Raw genomic sequence first — 15,785 nt, forward strand, 5'->3', positions numbered from 1 at the left:
CATCAAAAGAACCTTCAGTTTTTGCATGAAGGAATATGGCAAATCAACTTCTACTTGATGTCCACAGTTCTGTGGGAGAGGAACCACCAGTAATCAAACCTAGATCTGGCCTTGCACAAAAAATGGTAACCTTGGATGTTACCTGGCCCGCTGAGTAACACCAGCAGTTTTATTAGGCTTAAAATGGTAACCGACAGTCTTCTCCAATTTATTTAAGTAAAACTTCAACTGGTAAATAGTCACTTCTAAAGCCTGTAAAGGGCTCAGCTTTGAGTGCCAGGGCAGACCATGAACTAGGGAGAGAGCCAGTCAGTGGCTGCAAGAAGGAACATTTAAAGTCCTTCAGAAAGCCCTCTTCACCCGTATTATCATATTACCTGCTAGGCTTTGTCCTTCTCTCTTCCAGCTTTCTTCTCTTTCCTGCCCCCTCCACAATCATTCTAAGGAAGGGTCTCGACCCGAAATGTCACCTATCCATGTTTTCTAGAGATGCAGCCTGACCTGCTAAGTTACTCCAGCACTTGTCATCATCTTCAAGTCCTTATTGACCATGACTTTGTCCTTGATGTAAGTACTCTATCTGATAGCAGCTTTCCGGCCACCGATCCTGTTTTGTGTTTCATATTTTAAAATAATGGAAATTGCCATATTTTGAATCCTGAACTGTAGGCCCTGGTGAGGGGGAGTGGGAGGGAGAAACTACTAATGCTGTAGTTAGTCAGCTGAGTTGGAGGCAGTTTTGGCCTAGGTGTGCATTTACTTACTATGAAGTTTGAGTGTTTCAGCTGGGGAGAAAAGGGTGAGATTGATTGAGAGAGTGCTGAAGATATTTGCTAATTTTGTTATCGAAGTGGCAGAAAGATAAATGTTGGTCAGTAGCTGAGTATTTAATCAGAATATGATTTTTTTTTTTTTTGCTTTGGAATTGTGATTTAATTCTGTTATTTTGTTTTCAGGTTGCAAAGGAATTTGGCTGTTCCAACAATGGCTTTTCTGTATATCTTAACAGAAATAAAACAGGAGAAATCTCCCCCACAATGAATAAATCGATGTCCTTGCTTAAAATCAAGTGCGTATTGGTTTTTGCTCATTTTTCCTCTAGCACTTTTCAGACAATCAAGATCATGGAAAGAAATGTATGATTAAGTGACACTTTAAAACATATTTATTACTAATGATGAAAATACAGCAGTGTTAAAATGGACATGTTACTCCTGATCAATTTATCCCTTAGATTTATTGCAATTTACAAACACTTTACAAGCATGATTTTGAGAAAGTGTTCCAAATGGGTTGCTTATTCAGGAAACATTGTACAAAAAGTAATTTGTTGGCAATTTTACAGATAATGGAAATAATTCTGTATATTGTTTCCATAATTTCAGTAAAATCAATGCTTTATGTATTTATTTTTTTATTTTTTTAAGTGCCTGCATTATTGATTTGATGGAAGTTAAATTACTTTGGCATTGGGGAAGAGACATTTGCATGGGTTTGTAATAACAAGGAACTGCAGATGCTGGTTTATACCAAAGATAGATCTAAAATGCTGGAGTAACTCGGGCACCATCCCTGGAGAACATGAAAAGGCGAGGTTTTGGGTCGCAACACTTCTTCAGACTTAAGAATTTTGAATTCTTGATACAATAATTCTGAAGAAGGGCTCCAACCCAAAATTATCACCTATCCATGTTCTCCAGTGATGCTGCCTGACCCGCTGAGTTACATCAGCATTTTGTGTCTACACTTGCACAGATTTTCCTTCACTGAAGTTGCCTTAATGGAATAGGTGAATAGTTTTTTCCATGTCTATCCTCGTATGGGAAATATCTACTATTTTATTGTATGAAGAAATTGATTGTAGGCTACTTATTTACTTATAATAGGAGTGAGTGCAGTTGATATTTAGTTAGTACAAAATTTATTGCTATTTTCTGGGACAATGCAATAAAATCAATATCCATTTCATTTGTGGGGAAATGAAAATCGAACATTAGGGTTGTAGTATTTTGACTTCATGTGAATAATTATTATGGTTATGGAGTCATACAGCACGGAAGTAGGCTCTTCAGCCCAGCACATCCATGCCGACCAATAGGCCCCAATTAACCTAGTCCCATTTGGCCCGTATCCCTATTAACCTTTCCTATCCATTATGCAACAATTATTTGTCATTTAAACCATTGTTGCATTAGTTAGGACTCTTTACCATTTGGGAAGCCATTACATCAAGCTGGCTTGATGTTTGACCCCCGATATAAACAATTCCATTGGATAATCATGCCACTGGATAATGATCAGATGAAGTGACCCTGATCAACTGTATTTTAAAAGTACATGAACACAAACATTTCAAATTAACTATGCATACTAATAAAAGTAGATCCAAAGCATAAGTCTGATTAAGTTTTTTGTTCATGTGTTCTGAACCATATTTCTTTTACTGATAAATAAAAAATTGCATGCTGTGCATGGGCATCTCGCAGGTGAATCAAGAACCAGAGGGTGTAGGTTTAAGAGGAGAGGGGAAAGATTTAATAGGAATCTGTGGGTCAACTTTTTCACATGGAACGAGCTGCCAGAGGAGGTGATTGAACCAGATATTATAACAGCATTTAAAAGACATTTGGACAGGTACATGGATAGGAAAGGCTTGGAGGGATACAGGCCAAACGCGGGCAGGTAAGACTAGTGCAGATGAGGCATCTTGGACGGCATGAGCAAGTTGGGCCGAAGAATCTGTTTCCATGCTGTATGACTCTCTTTGAAGGGAAGTTCGGGTTTACTAAAGTATCATAAAGTTTTTCTTTGTCAATAGGAATGTTTTTAAAAGTGCAGTTGTAATGTGAATATCTGTGCCTGATTTCATTAATTATTATAATATTTTTTCCTTAGACATGGCGACTTGCTGTACCTTTTTCCATCAAATGATGCTGGGACTTCTACTCAGGTCATGGAGACTTTGTCTCAGGCTCATGGAGGGCAACGGGTTTTAACCCCATCTACAATCAATATTGTGGAGGATGAAATTGACCAGTATTTAAACAAGCAAGATGGAAAGATTTATAGAAACAGGGACCATCAACAGTAAGATTTTTTGAACAGCAATCTATTGAATAGCATTAATTTAAAAATACTAACAGGATATAATAAATTTTGATTTTAACTTTTTAAATTTCATAAGCTGGAAGTGCTCTAGCAACAATGAATAGCTTCTGTACCCAAGACTTAAGCAGCTGGGATTTATGTGCTCTCTTTTTAAATTATTCTCTCCCTTTCCTCCTTGAACAATATTCACACTACGAAGAATTGGCTAACTTCTGCAAGGAAATTACTAAGTGTTTTAAATCCGTCCTTGAAACGAGGATTTTGCACAAATCTTCTTGCTTCATCCTGCATTTCTTATTCTTTGCCACTGACTAATCAGTACTCAATGTTTTGGCACAATAACAGAGCATAAGCTTGTTTTTTGTTAAATGTCAAACAGCATGGAAGCAGGACTTTTGGCCCAACTTGTCCATGCTGACCAAGATCCCCTATCTAAGTTAATCCCATTTGGCCCTTATCCCTCTAATCATTTCCTATCCATTTGGTAAACATGTGTTGAAAGCTCTGTGAGATCACCATGTTCTGCTTGCAACCCCCTAACTTTAAAAAATATTAGATTAGTTTGTTTAAATTGCATTGTTGGAAAAACATCAAAAGTGTGTGATATGAAATATAAACTAGGTTTAGTAGCACTGCTGCTAAGTCCAGTTTATATTTCATGTCCTGCACTTTCATTTTTTTCCGTCTAACCATTGACTAAGGCAAAATAAGTTGAAGACTGAGGTATTAATTTATTCAATTAGGGGGATGTTGGCATCTGTCATGTTTTAAAGCTTATAATTTTTGAGGAATTGAATATCTTTGTCTTTTTTTACTTATTTGTTTATGGAATGTGGATGTTATAGACAATGTCAGTATTTCTGGACCAGCAATAATTGCTCCTGAATTGAGGAGCCTGTTGAGTTTGAAGTCGTATATTCAAAGTAGATGAGGGTGGCAGGTTTGCATCCTTTTAAAGACTTTAATGACAGTCTAGTTATTACAATTAACTTATGATTTCCTGATTTAATTGCTTGAATTTATCTTTCACATTTTACCATTTTGTTTGATCCAAGGTTATGCTCGATGGTCCAAGACTCTGAATGCGAGTCCAGTATTATGAACTTTGCTAATCTATCCCCTGCACCTGGTTATAGAAGGATTTTCTTGATTGATTAACTCTGTAAAAGTTAGCCAATTTAATTAATCTGCCTTATTTACTGTTTTACCCCAGATAATTAAGTCTCTGCAAAAGAAAGAAAGCCAGTACTTGTGTTAAAATCCTAAAGTCAAATTGTAAAATGATAGCAGTAATGTTATGTTTCTTGCACAAATCAAATTGTGCCTTATAAGTTTTGTTAAATTTCTAATTTATGCTTCTTTAGGTGTCGGCATGGTGCACTGGGTAAATGTGTTCATTGTGTACCATTAGAGGTAAGAAGAAAAGTTATCAGTAATTCTATTTGGGGAGCAGTGTATCTTTTTCAGAATATTTAAGCATCTTAAAATATTGATCAGGACTTTTGCAATTGCAACACGGCAGGAGCATTTCAGACTTAATATAGTACTTTTAACTGTGCTAATAACGTTTGTGAAATTCAATTTTTGTATAAAAATCTTTAAGCAAACAGTTGAGGGAAATATCCTCATGAACTTTCGTTGTCTCTGTACTGTACACTGACAATGACAATTAAATTGAATCTGAATCTGAATGAAAGCCATGACCATCATTCCTCTGAAGTTGATTACCTCAATAATTCTTGGTCAAAAAGGACATTAATTAATCTATGCAATACAGATTTGAACATTTTCAGTTCAATTTTGCCCTATAATGCTTAAATGTTCATTCTCTGAGCATTTTCCAATAAATACCATTGAGAGACTTTACTTAACAACCTAACTAATTCTTCTTCAACTGTGCAGGAAGTATAATGAGTCCTGAATTGGTATTGAAATCCACAGCAGAAGTTATAAAATTTTAAATGTGGCATTTTGTAGAACACTTTCTGCTAATAAAATTAGCATTTTGATTTGGCTATTTTCGGTGGTGGCTTAAAGATTAATTGATATTATGACCTGGGTTGTCTGGGACCTGGGTGAACACTTACCTGAGGTCTATGTTTTCCTTTAGAAAGGAGAGTGGGGATTTTATTAGTTTTATTCTGCAGACTTGCCTTTTATCCTGTGATTTTTATGCTAGCTAAACAACTGTAAAACACTTTTGAGTGGTGTGCGTTTTGTGCTTTTGGTTCTCAGTTATCATACACTTAACTGTCTCCTTTTCCAATCGATTTCTTGTGTTTCTGGGAGAGTAGCAGACAGACTAATGCTGTCAGTTTAGAACAAAAATCAATCTCTCTTAAGGTTGTTGATGCCATCATATTAGTCTTGTAGTTTGTGATAATGGAATTTGGAGAACAATTGATTTTGATGTATAATTCAGTAAGCTGTTAATGCAGTCTTTGCTACTGTGCCTGCCAATGATGTAGCTTGCAATTTACATTGTTTCCAAGATACTTTAAGCAAAATTCCATTTACCACTTGTATTGTTAACATCTCCTGGTGTAACATTTCAGCTTTCCATTTGTTTTCAATGCAGATAAGAGCAATGTATAATAAGTTGTTAACCCATTCTTTAACTTTAGTCCATGTAATATGCTGCCTGGTTTCGACCAGAAAATGGTTTGTAATTGCTTCTAAATATCTTTACTGTGGACCCTACCAATCTTTTTGAAAATGGCTTCGACAAGAAAGTAGGACAGAAAAGGGGAAAATGGGTGAAATTTACCAAAAGAGACCCCTGTAAAGGGAAAGAAAATGAGAAAATGATACAATTGAATAGAAATCATGTCATTGTCTAAACTCAATAATGGCTTTAATGTATCTAGTCCAAAAATTAACAAAAGAAGCTCTGTGGGAAGATACCGGAAGATGAGGAGGGCAGTTATGGATGAAGAAGTATCTACTGATACAAAAACCTGTAGATAATTAAAAGGCATGGGATGGGCAGAAGAATGTTTAATAGAAACAAGAATTCTGAGGGCAGATTCAGGCTAATGGTTTGCAGGATAAATGCTAAGTGTCGAATGTTGTAACAAGAAATACTGGCAGCACACAGTCGGCCCAGGGTTGAAAAGGGAAAAAAAAACCTTCCATCATAAGCACCCGACCCATTGATGTTCAGTTATTCCAGAGATATATATCCCGTATGTAAACATTTTAGAGACTAAAGCTTGAATTAAAACATGCACTTAAATTGAAGTGGAAGCTGACATGTCGCATTTTTTAATAAAAAGAAAATGCATTATACGTTGAAATATTTAGATTTTACAATCAACACTTATACATTTTAGAGTCAGCGATAGTTATGACAGAATACTTTAAAATTTTACTAAACATGCGATCTAATGCAATTCGATTTTTTGAATTGGCGAAGGTGTCAATTGTGAACTTGAACAGAGGCATACTTCAGCCAGTGTGGAATATCATTTTGTTGGTGCAACTAAGGAATGGGAGAATATATTCATTGCAAATGTAGTCATTGTGCATAAGCAGAGGCATCTAGCTGTTCCAAATCGTATGCCTTTGAAAAGGTAGGTAGGAAAGGACATAATTAAAATGAGTAGATGTACAAGCAATTATTTGGGCATGTTTGCAGCTTTGCTAGCCAATTTGTAGGAAGGGAGATAAACCCAAAGAGAGTACCATGAAGATTTGCTAAGACGTTGCCAACAATGGGGAAATATAGTTACGTTTCTGCGTCTCTTTATTTTCATTGGGGCAGAAAGGCCAAAAGGAATTGTAATGGAGTGTTTTCCATTTATAAAGGATGTTGATGGATTAACTTGGAAAATATTTTTTTTCTCTTGGGGTTGTTGAAAGATTGTGATTTGAAATTGTCATGAGATGAAATGTTTTTTTTGATGCAGTCACATACTGTCCCATTCATTGTTTTGCATGTAAAACAAGTGAGGCAGATCATTGCAAGTTCCCAAAAAACGATGAACGTTTTGAGCACAAATTGCTTGTAACTGTTTTGCAAAAGTCCCCATTAAGTTCCCCCTGCATATGTGAATGGCTGTGTTTGTTTACAGCTGCATTGTTAGATCATACTTGACCCTGATGGAGAAAGACTAGATTTTCATAGGCATATCGGCTATCAAAGCTTTTCTGTGAATGAGCTTGTATGGTTTCTACCACGTGATGTTATTGGCGTTGAAAAATGCCACAATGTCTCCGATTTGGCCCCATTAGGAAGCTGCTGTTTTTTGGGAGATCTTTTCCTGGATCTGAGCAGTGCTAAAAAGGTGAGCATCCCTGATTCCATTTGAGTAGGTGCTGGTGAGCTACTACTTTGAACATGTGAGCTTCTGATGAAGGTGCTCTCAATGCTTTTGGGAAATGGGTTTCATGATCGTTTCTCAACCTTTTTACCTTTAGGGAACCCTTGAAATCATTTTCATGTCTCGGGGAACCCCTACATAAAAATTATTATATATCTTTATTAATCTCTTTCTTTCTCTTTTATATACTTAAAGTTCATAAGGCAAACATAATATATTTTTCTGATAACTGGTTTAAGCAAAAAATAACGCGTTTTTCTCAAGTTTATTGACAATGCAAAAAAAAAATTGAAATCAAACTGCTTGTTCAAAATGAAACAAATAAAGGCAAACAGAACTCACCTTGAAAAAGAGAGAGAGTGAGAGAAAACAACACACTAACTTTTCCTAAACTAACAAAAACATACATAAATAAACTTTTGATAAACTAACAAAAAAAAACATAAACATACTTAAATTCTTAAAATTCATGTAACATCCCTAAATGATGGGTAAAAATTACTAAATAACGTGGGTGAATGAGGGACTGTACCTGCACGCCAGGAAGCACAGACAGGACTGATGGAGGCCGTGCATGCGTCTGTACTTGAGTGAGTCACTTGATGATACACACATCCATCACGTACAGATCCTGTCCACTGACCACTAAAGGCCGTTTCACACTGGCGCCATATAGATGTCGCTAAATACCCAAGAATTTTCCAAGAATATGCCCTACGTGTATAATAAAATGACGAATATGAAATTAAACACAAATTACTCAAAAATGCATTTACATATGATTAGCCTATTTATCACTATTTCTCTCGGAACCCCTGGCGACCTCTTGCAGACCCCTAGCATTCTGGGGAACCCCGGTTGAGAAACGCTGATCTAGACCCAGCAATTATCAATTTGTTGCACAAAATCCTGTTTGGTAATGTGGAGGGCAAGCTTCCCATGTGCTTCTTGGCTTGATATGTGCCATATCCTTCTTAGTACAATTGTAGTGCCCCTAGCACAACGGATGGTGTACTTGGTGTGCAGTAGTTTTATATCCATGAGGACTGTACAATAGGCACTTCGAATGCTCTCAGAAAAATGAATGTGCCAAAGATGGTAGAGTGGCAAGACAAGGCCAAGTAGATTTATCTCTCGTATCAATTAACTGTACTCGCCACCCATCTGGCATTTGTATCTGGAGTTACCAACCTAGTTTAGATAATGGCCATTGAAGTCCTCCACCCAATGTACATTCACTGCCCTTTCTACTTTCGGTGCATCTTCCAGATGTTATTCAAGCATGGAGGGGCACTGATTGATCAGTTTTGGTGGGAGGGTAGATAGTAACAGGAGGCAGCTTTCTGCCTTGGTATTAGTGAGGTGTCATCTCTAGTGGGTCTATCCTGCTGATGGAGTTGGTTGTATTGACTGCAAGTTTTAATTGTGAGCATGATCTTGCCAAGCTGTTGCATACTAGTCTTTGGGACAACTTTCCCAATTTACAAGCCATCCCCAGAAGTTTGTGATTGTATTTACCAGGTAATCTGCGTAGCGAGCAACTCTGCTGGTTTGGTTTAATAATATAGGTTAATGGAGGGGTATCGGTCTGGATTATAATTCAAGGGATATCTTACGATATTTTCTTTATATTAATTTTGAGTTGGTTACTTTTGAAATGCCAAATAGCAAGCAATGGGAATTTGGAACGCTAAGAATCCGGATTATTCCATTAAACCCAAAAGTTGTATTTTACTGGATGAGCAGTAAATAGTTGCACACTTACTATTTAGTGAGTACCTAACACAAGAAATAGTGTTAACTAATATTAATAACAATATTAGTAATTAATCTGTTCATTCAACATCACGCCACGTATTAATCACTTTATTAGAGTTCATGTACTGATTTATTATGTTTACACAAATAATGCAAAAGGTAATCTCTAGTTATGCTTGTCAATTTTATATTATTTTAGCCTTTTGATGAAGACTATCTCAATCACTTGGACCCACCAGTTAAACACATGTCATTTCATGCATACATCCGGAAACTGACTGGTGGTGCTGATAAGTAAGTATTCTTTGGAGAAGTGTCTATTAGAAATCTGACTAGTTATTAATTTTACTTTGTCCGCTCCATCTCATAGGATCTGTTAAGGTTTTGTTAGTTACTATACTGTACAGTAATCTTTTTGTACAAATTGGGTTATGATCAGATAGATGGTGGCCATATTAAATGGTGGAGCAGATAAGAGGAACTGGGTAGCCTTCTGCTTCTAGTCTATATGACCATTTAAGCAACCGTAAAAAACTGTACAAATTCTCTAATTTCCGTGTATATTTAAAGAAGATTCTAAAATTTTAATATCACACATTTTCACATTTGAATCGTACTGTGGCGCTAGCCAAAAACTTACTTCTGTTTGCTTCTTTCTTCCTCTGAAAATGTAGTTTCATTTGAGACAGTTTATTGTGTCTCTACCACACCCTTCGATTAGCAAATCCACTACAGACTGCTTTGTGTGAATCAGCTGCTGCCTGGTTAAACCCCCACCTTACACTTACATTTTATTTTAGTGTATTTCATTTCTTTGCATCCTCAAACACGAGACATTCCCAGTAAAGCCACTGAACAAAATGAATACATGGGCTTGCCCATCATATGTGCTAGCTCCAGAAGCACCTTGACAACCAAGTCCTAAAATATTAATTTGTAGCAATTTTTAAAGTAACCAGGTACTTTTTAGTTTAGAGATACAGCACAGAAACGGACCCTTCAGCCACCGAGTCCACACTGACTAGCGATCCCCGCACATTAATAAAAGCCGACACACTATGTGACATTTTTACACATACTAAGTATACAAACCCAAGCCAATCAACCTACAAACCTGTACATCTTTGGAGTGTGGGAGGAAACAGAAAATCTAGGAGAAAACCAATGCGGTCATGGGGGGGAATGTACAAATTCCATACACACAGCACGCCTAGTCGGGATCAAACCCAGGTCTCTGGCGCTGCAGGTTCTGTAAGGCAGCAACTCTACTGCTGTGCCACTGTGCCACCCACGTTTCTTTGTTTATTACATTGGATTTTCTGATGACTTGACAAGATTTATATTCAGATAATTAAAAAAAAATCCAATCTTTAAAATAATTTCTTATTTGCAGCACCATAGAGTTAATACAGGACACTAGAAAATAGGAGCAGGAGTAGGAGTAGGCCACTAGCCTTTCAAGCCTCCCCTGTCATTCAATATGATCATGGCTTCAATTCCTCTACAGTTCCCCATAACCTTCAAATTCTCCATCTTCCTTTCAAATATATATCAATCTCCACCTTCAATGCATCTGACGATCTGGTCTCCACCACCCTTGGAATTCCAAACTCACAACCCTCAGAAAAAAAAATTATGCACCTCTGGTTTGCTATTGAGGGAGTGCAGCGTAGGTTCACAAGGTTAATTCATGGGATGGCGGGACTGTCATATGCTGAGAGAATGAAGTGGCTGGGCTTGTATACTCCGGAATTTAGAAGGATGAGAGGGAATCTTATTGAAACATATAAGATTATTAAGGGTTTGGACACGCTTGAGGCACGCCTGATGCTGGGGGAGTCCAGGGCCACAGTTTAAGAATAAGGGGTAAGCCATTTAAAACGGAGACGGGGAAACACTTTTCACACAGAGAGTTGTGAGTCTGTGGAGTTCCCTGCCTCAGAGGGTGGTGGAGGCCAGTTCTCTGGATACTTTCAAGAGAGAGCTTGATAGGGCTCTTAAAGATAGCGGACTCGGGGGATATGGGGAGAAGGCAGGAACGGGGTACTGATTGTGGATGATCAGACATGATCACATTGAATGGCTGTGCTGGCTCGAATGGCCTACTCTTGCACCTATTTGTCTATTGTCTATTGGTTTAAATAATAGGCTCCTTATTTTGTAGCCTTGTCCCTTGTTCGTGAATTTCGCACTCGTGGAAACCTTCCAATGTTTACCCTATCAATCACCCTTGTGATCATAAACGTTTCAATTAAGTTGCTCCTCAATCTTCTAAATTCCAATGATCAGAAACCCAAACTGCCTTACCTTTCTTGATAAAAAAACACTCTCATTCCAGAAATAATCCCAGTGAATCTATTTTGGAGTGCTTCCAATACAACTACAGTGCCCCCCATAATGTTTGGGACAAACATTTATTTATTTACCTCTGTACTCCACAATTTAAGATTTGTAATAGAAAAACATTGTATGTGGTTAAAGTGCACATTGTCAGATTTTATTAAAGGTCAATTTATACATAGTCCCCCCCCCCATTTCAGGGCACCGTAATGTTTGGGACGCACAGGCGTTTGTAATTGCTCAGGTGTGTTTAATTGCCTCCTTAATGCAGGTATAAGAGAGGTCTCAGCACCTAGTCTTTCCTCCAGTCTTTCCATCACCTTTGGAAACTTTTATTGCTGTTTATGAACATGAGGACCAAGTTGTGCCAATGAAAGTCTAAGAAACCTTTATCAGAATGAGAAACAAGAATAAAACTGTTGGAGATATTGGCCAAACATTAGGCTTACCAAAATCAACTGTTTGGAACATCATTGAGAAAAAAGGGAGGTTGGTGTTCAACCTCCAAACTGGAGGACCAGTGGATCGCTCTTCATCTCGCCTCTACCCTTCAACCTGTCCAGCATGGGAGACCCTAACAGGAGATGAATCTCCTGCTGGCATAGCTCCAGGGGTCACTGAGACGCACAAGCTCCTGACCACGACAAGGTTGCAATCCAGTGGGGAGAATTTCAATGTATGCCTACGCAATTCCTCCAGTATCTCTGGGTTATTAATCTACGAGGCACCTAATCAAAAGCCTTTTGAAAATCTAAATCCACTACATCAATATGTTCCCCTCCATAAATTCTACCTGTTACATCCTCAGAGGATTGGAGCCAATTTGTCAAACATTATTTAACTTTATTCAATCCATGCTAACCAGGTTTCATTATATTCTGCTTTCCTAAATAATTAGTTATTTCCTATTTGATTGTTGACTCTAGCATCTGGCCAACATTAGATGTTAAACCAACTGGCCTGTAGTATCCTGCCATCCATCTTCCTACCACTTAGAGCTATTGAGTCACATTGGTCGTTTTCCAATTGTTTTGATACAGTTCCTGTATTTTGCAAGTCCTGAAAAAATTGAATCAAGAATTGAATCACTTATCTTTGCAGCCATTTCCTTTGCATCACTTGTGTGCAAGCCATTTTGTTCACCTTTTAGTTCTGAGTGTCTTTAATACGTTGTGCCTTGCGGTCGGGATTACTGGTTCTTCTGTAATTTGAAGTGAGCCTCACTGTTTTAGTATTTGCATCATTCTCCTCTGAAGATTGATGTAAAAAGAAAAAGGTTTAATCATTACTAAGTATGATTTGCATTGCTAATAGTTCTGCTTCAATTAATATTCAATGTTCCACCAGGATTTGCATTTCTGGATTTACCCAGCCTTGCAAAAAAAATTGAAAGGTTTAATTTGGTTTCTTCTTCTACCCAGAGGCAAGTTTGTTGCTTTGGAAAATATAAGTTGCAAAATCAAATCTGGTTGTGAAGGGCATCCTCCATGGCCTGATGGAATTTGTACAAAGTGCCAACCAAGTGCCATAACACTTAACAGACAGGCAAGTATGGATTGATAAATATGTTGAATATTTTGGAGTGGGTTGAAAGCGCATTTAGAAACCATGTTGATTTGGGTGTGTTGAATAGTTAAGTGTATAATGAATGATGTGTTAAAAAATAAAATGGCATGATGCTGAGGCAGTACCAGACTTTTAGAATATTCTTCTGACTGATTTCAATCCAAGTACGACAAGACTTTTGCCATCCTGCTTAACAGGTGTGTGGCTTGTTTATAAAGGAAATGTCTAAATACTTTTCATATACAGTTGCCTGTTTCCAATTAGAGTAAAATACTGGGTAAACAATTGGATAATTTGCATTTTCAAACTAAGATTAATTGAAGAAACGAGGAACTGCAGATGCTTGTTTACCAAGGAAAGACGCTAAATTTTCTTCAGGGATGCCTCCTGACTCGCTGAGACTCCAGCATTTTGTGTCTTTTGTAAAATTTATTTAAAATTAATTAACAAGAGTACAATCTATTTCGATTCTCTTTAGTCTTTACTATATATTTTTTTTGAGCGAAATTTTGTTCAAACTTTTATTTGTTTGAATGACAATTCAATTTTTTTTAATTTTTTTTTTTAAAGGCATTCTATTTGTTCACAAGAAAAAATAACAAATCCTCTTGTTGCAGATTTATCTTGGGCCTCTGTTTTTGGTGGCTTGCCTTCAGTTATCTATATCCTAGTTTATGGAATTCCCTCCCACATCTATTTGTCTTATCTTGTAGTCACTTTCAGAATGCTCATTAAAACCCATCTCTTTGATTGCAGATTACTTATCTGGTAGTTCTATGGCTTGTCAAATTGTGTTTGATATCTGCAATACTTTAAATAACACCTGGGAATTATGCACCAACTTCAACATGTGAATGGAACCCAAGTCCATCAAAGTCTGGGGATATTGGGACAAATAGTTTGGTTGAAGTGATATATGTAAAGTTATGTCCCTGAATGATGTCGCGAGATGGAAACAGAGTGAATGTTGGGCACTATGGAAATAAAAGCATTATTGCAGTGGTTAAAATCAAGGCAGATTGGGAGGAGGCCAAGACCTCATGGTTGAGGGGCCAGAGGAGGTGATAGGGATAAGATACAGCGTACTCCACCAGGAACCAAAGCAAATATATGAATATGGCAATGATTTTATCGGTATGGAGGTGAATTAAACTATTGCTGAGGAATCATAGCTGAGCCCATATCTATTGGGTTTTTTTCTCCTTGTGGCACTGTTACATAGAACAGTACAGCACAAGAACAGGCCCTTTGGCCCACAATGACCCTGCCGAACATGATGCCAAGACCACCTCTCATCTACCTGCGCATCATCCACAACTCCATTCCCTGCATATCTATATGCGTATCCAAAGGCCTCTTGGATGCCACTATCACTAACCCAGCCAGCATAATCTAGGCATCTCACCAAATTCTGTGTAGTAAAGTGTAAAATGAATTGCCCCACAAATCTCCTTTGAAACGTTGCCCCTCTCAACACAGCTATGCCCCTAGTATTTGATTTTTTTTTTTTGCCATCCTGGGAAAGATGTTCTGACACGACCCAATCTATGCTTCTTGTAATTTTGTATACTTACTAGACTAAGTGGGACCCGTTGGGTCCCAGCATCACACGGGAGGGCTGGTCACCAACGCAATATTCCGCCTCTCCACCAATTCCAATATTTCTCGCCAGTGGGGGAGCCGTCTGCTACGCTAGTATGGGCGTTGCGGGCCGAAGGTACTGGTTTCCAGAGGGCTAGTATGGACATTGTGGGCCAAATGGATTCTTGGGCTGGCAGCCAACTGTTGCAACAATTTTAAAAGCCAAGGCAAACAATTTGGCTGCAGCCACCCGACAACCAAAATTCATTTTGTGAACACAAACCTTTTTAAAAAGGCGAGGCAAACAATTGGGCAGCAGCCACCTGACAACCAAAATTCATTTTGTGAACACAAACTTTAAAAATAAAATGGCAAACAATTTGGCAGCAGCCACTTCGAGGGGACTCACCGTGGAGTAGATGTGCGTTCAGTGTTATTCACAGCTCGGAGAGCCGTGACCCTCTCGCTTCCTGGGTCTGGCAGAGATTGAGTGAGGCACGACACTTCAGGGTTTTATAGTCCCTCCCCCTTGCCGCCAGCGGGAGCAGCAGAGAGAGAATGGGGATTTTTTTTAAAACATTAATATATCTCTGATTTTTCATCGATGGGAAAAATCCTCTGGTCCCGGAAGACGGTGGGGGGCTTTGAGCGAGTGGGCCAAAAATGGCGTTAAAAAGTGGCGGCGTTATCTCGGAAATCGCAGCACAGTGGGCCAAAAGCGGTCAAAATCAGACTTTTAGTAATATAAATTAGATCTCCCCGTAACCTCCAGTTACGTTCGGGGTCCCTTAGCTTATTGCAGCCCTAGTGAAGATCTGCTATAAAACTTGCTGTAATTGGAATGAACATAAGCACTGGAAAAAGCCAAATAAATCCTAGCCTGCTCAATCACTCAATTTGGTCATGATATTATAACACAACGCCTTTTTCAAATCCACGTTCTTTAATGCCTTTGCTGCAAAAGTTCAAAAAACATCACTTTGCTCGAATTTTAACTGATCCTGGATCAAATTTTGCTGAATTGAGTTCCATCTTTCCAGTTTGTATGTGTTTTTTCTCATTTCATTACTACCTGACCTAAATCTGCTCTTAAGATCCATGTCCACTTTA

At 38.0% G+C, this 15,785-nt stretch overlaps 1 protein-coding gene across 2 annotated transcripts in view; it reads left to right on the plus strand.

The window, feature by feature from the left end:
* Positions 1-15,785, plus strand: part of nploc4 (NPL4 homolog, ubiquitin recognition factor) — a 45,490-nt gene that overhangs the window by 9,343 nt on the left and 20,362 nt on the right. For both annotated transcript variants that reach the window (XM_055653973.1, XM_055653974.1), the window contains exons 3-7: positions 957-1,069; positions 2,896-3,087; positions 4,473-4,521; positions 9,388-9,482; positions 12,950-13,073. In XM_055653973.1, the coding sequence (XP_055509948.1) occupies positions 957-1,069; positions 2,896-3,087; positions 4,473-4,521; positions 9,388-9,482; positions 12,950-13,073 (573 nt within the window). The remainder of the gene's footprint in view (positions 1-956; positions 1,070-2,895; positions 3,088-4,472; positions 4,522-9,387; positions 9,483-12,949; positions 13,074-15,785) is intronic.

Source organism: Leucoraja erinacea, chromosome 23 (genome assembly GCF_028641065.1).
Source record: "Leucoraja erinacea ecotype New England chromosome 23, Leri_hhj_1, whole genome shotgun sequence".
Taxonomy (NCBI): domain Eukaryota; kingdom Metazoa; phylum Chordata; class Chondrichthyes; order Rajiformes; family Rajidae; genus Leucoraja; species Leucoraja erinaceus.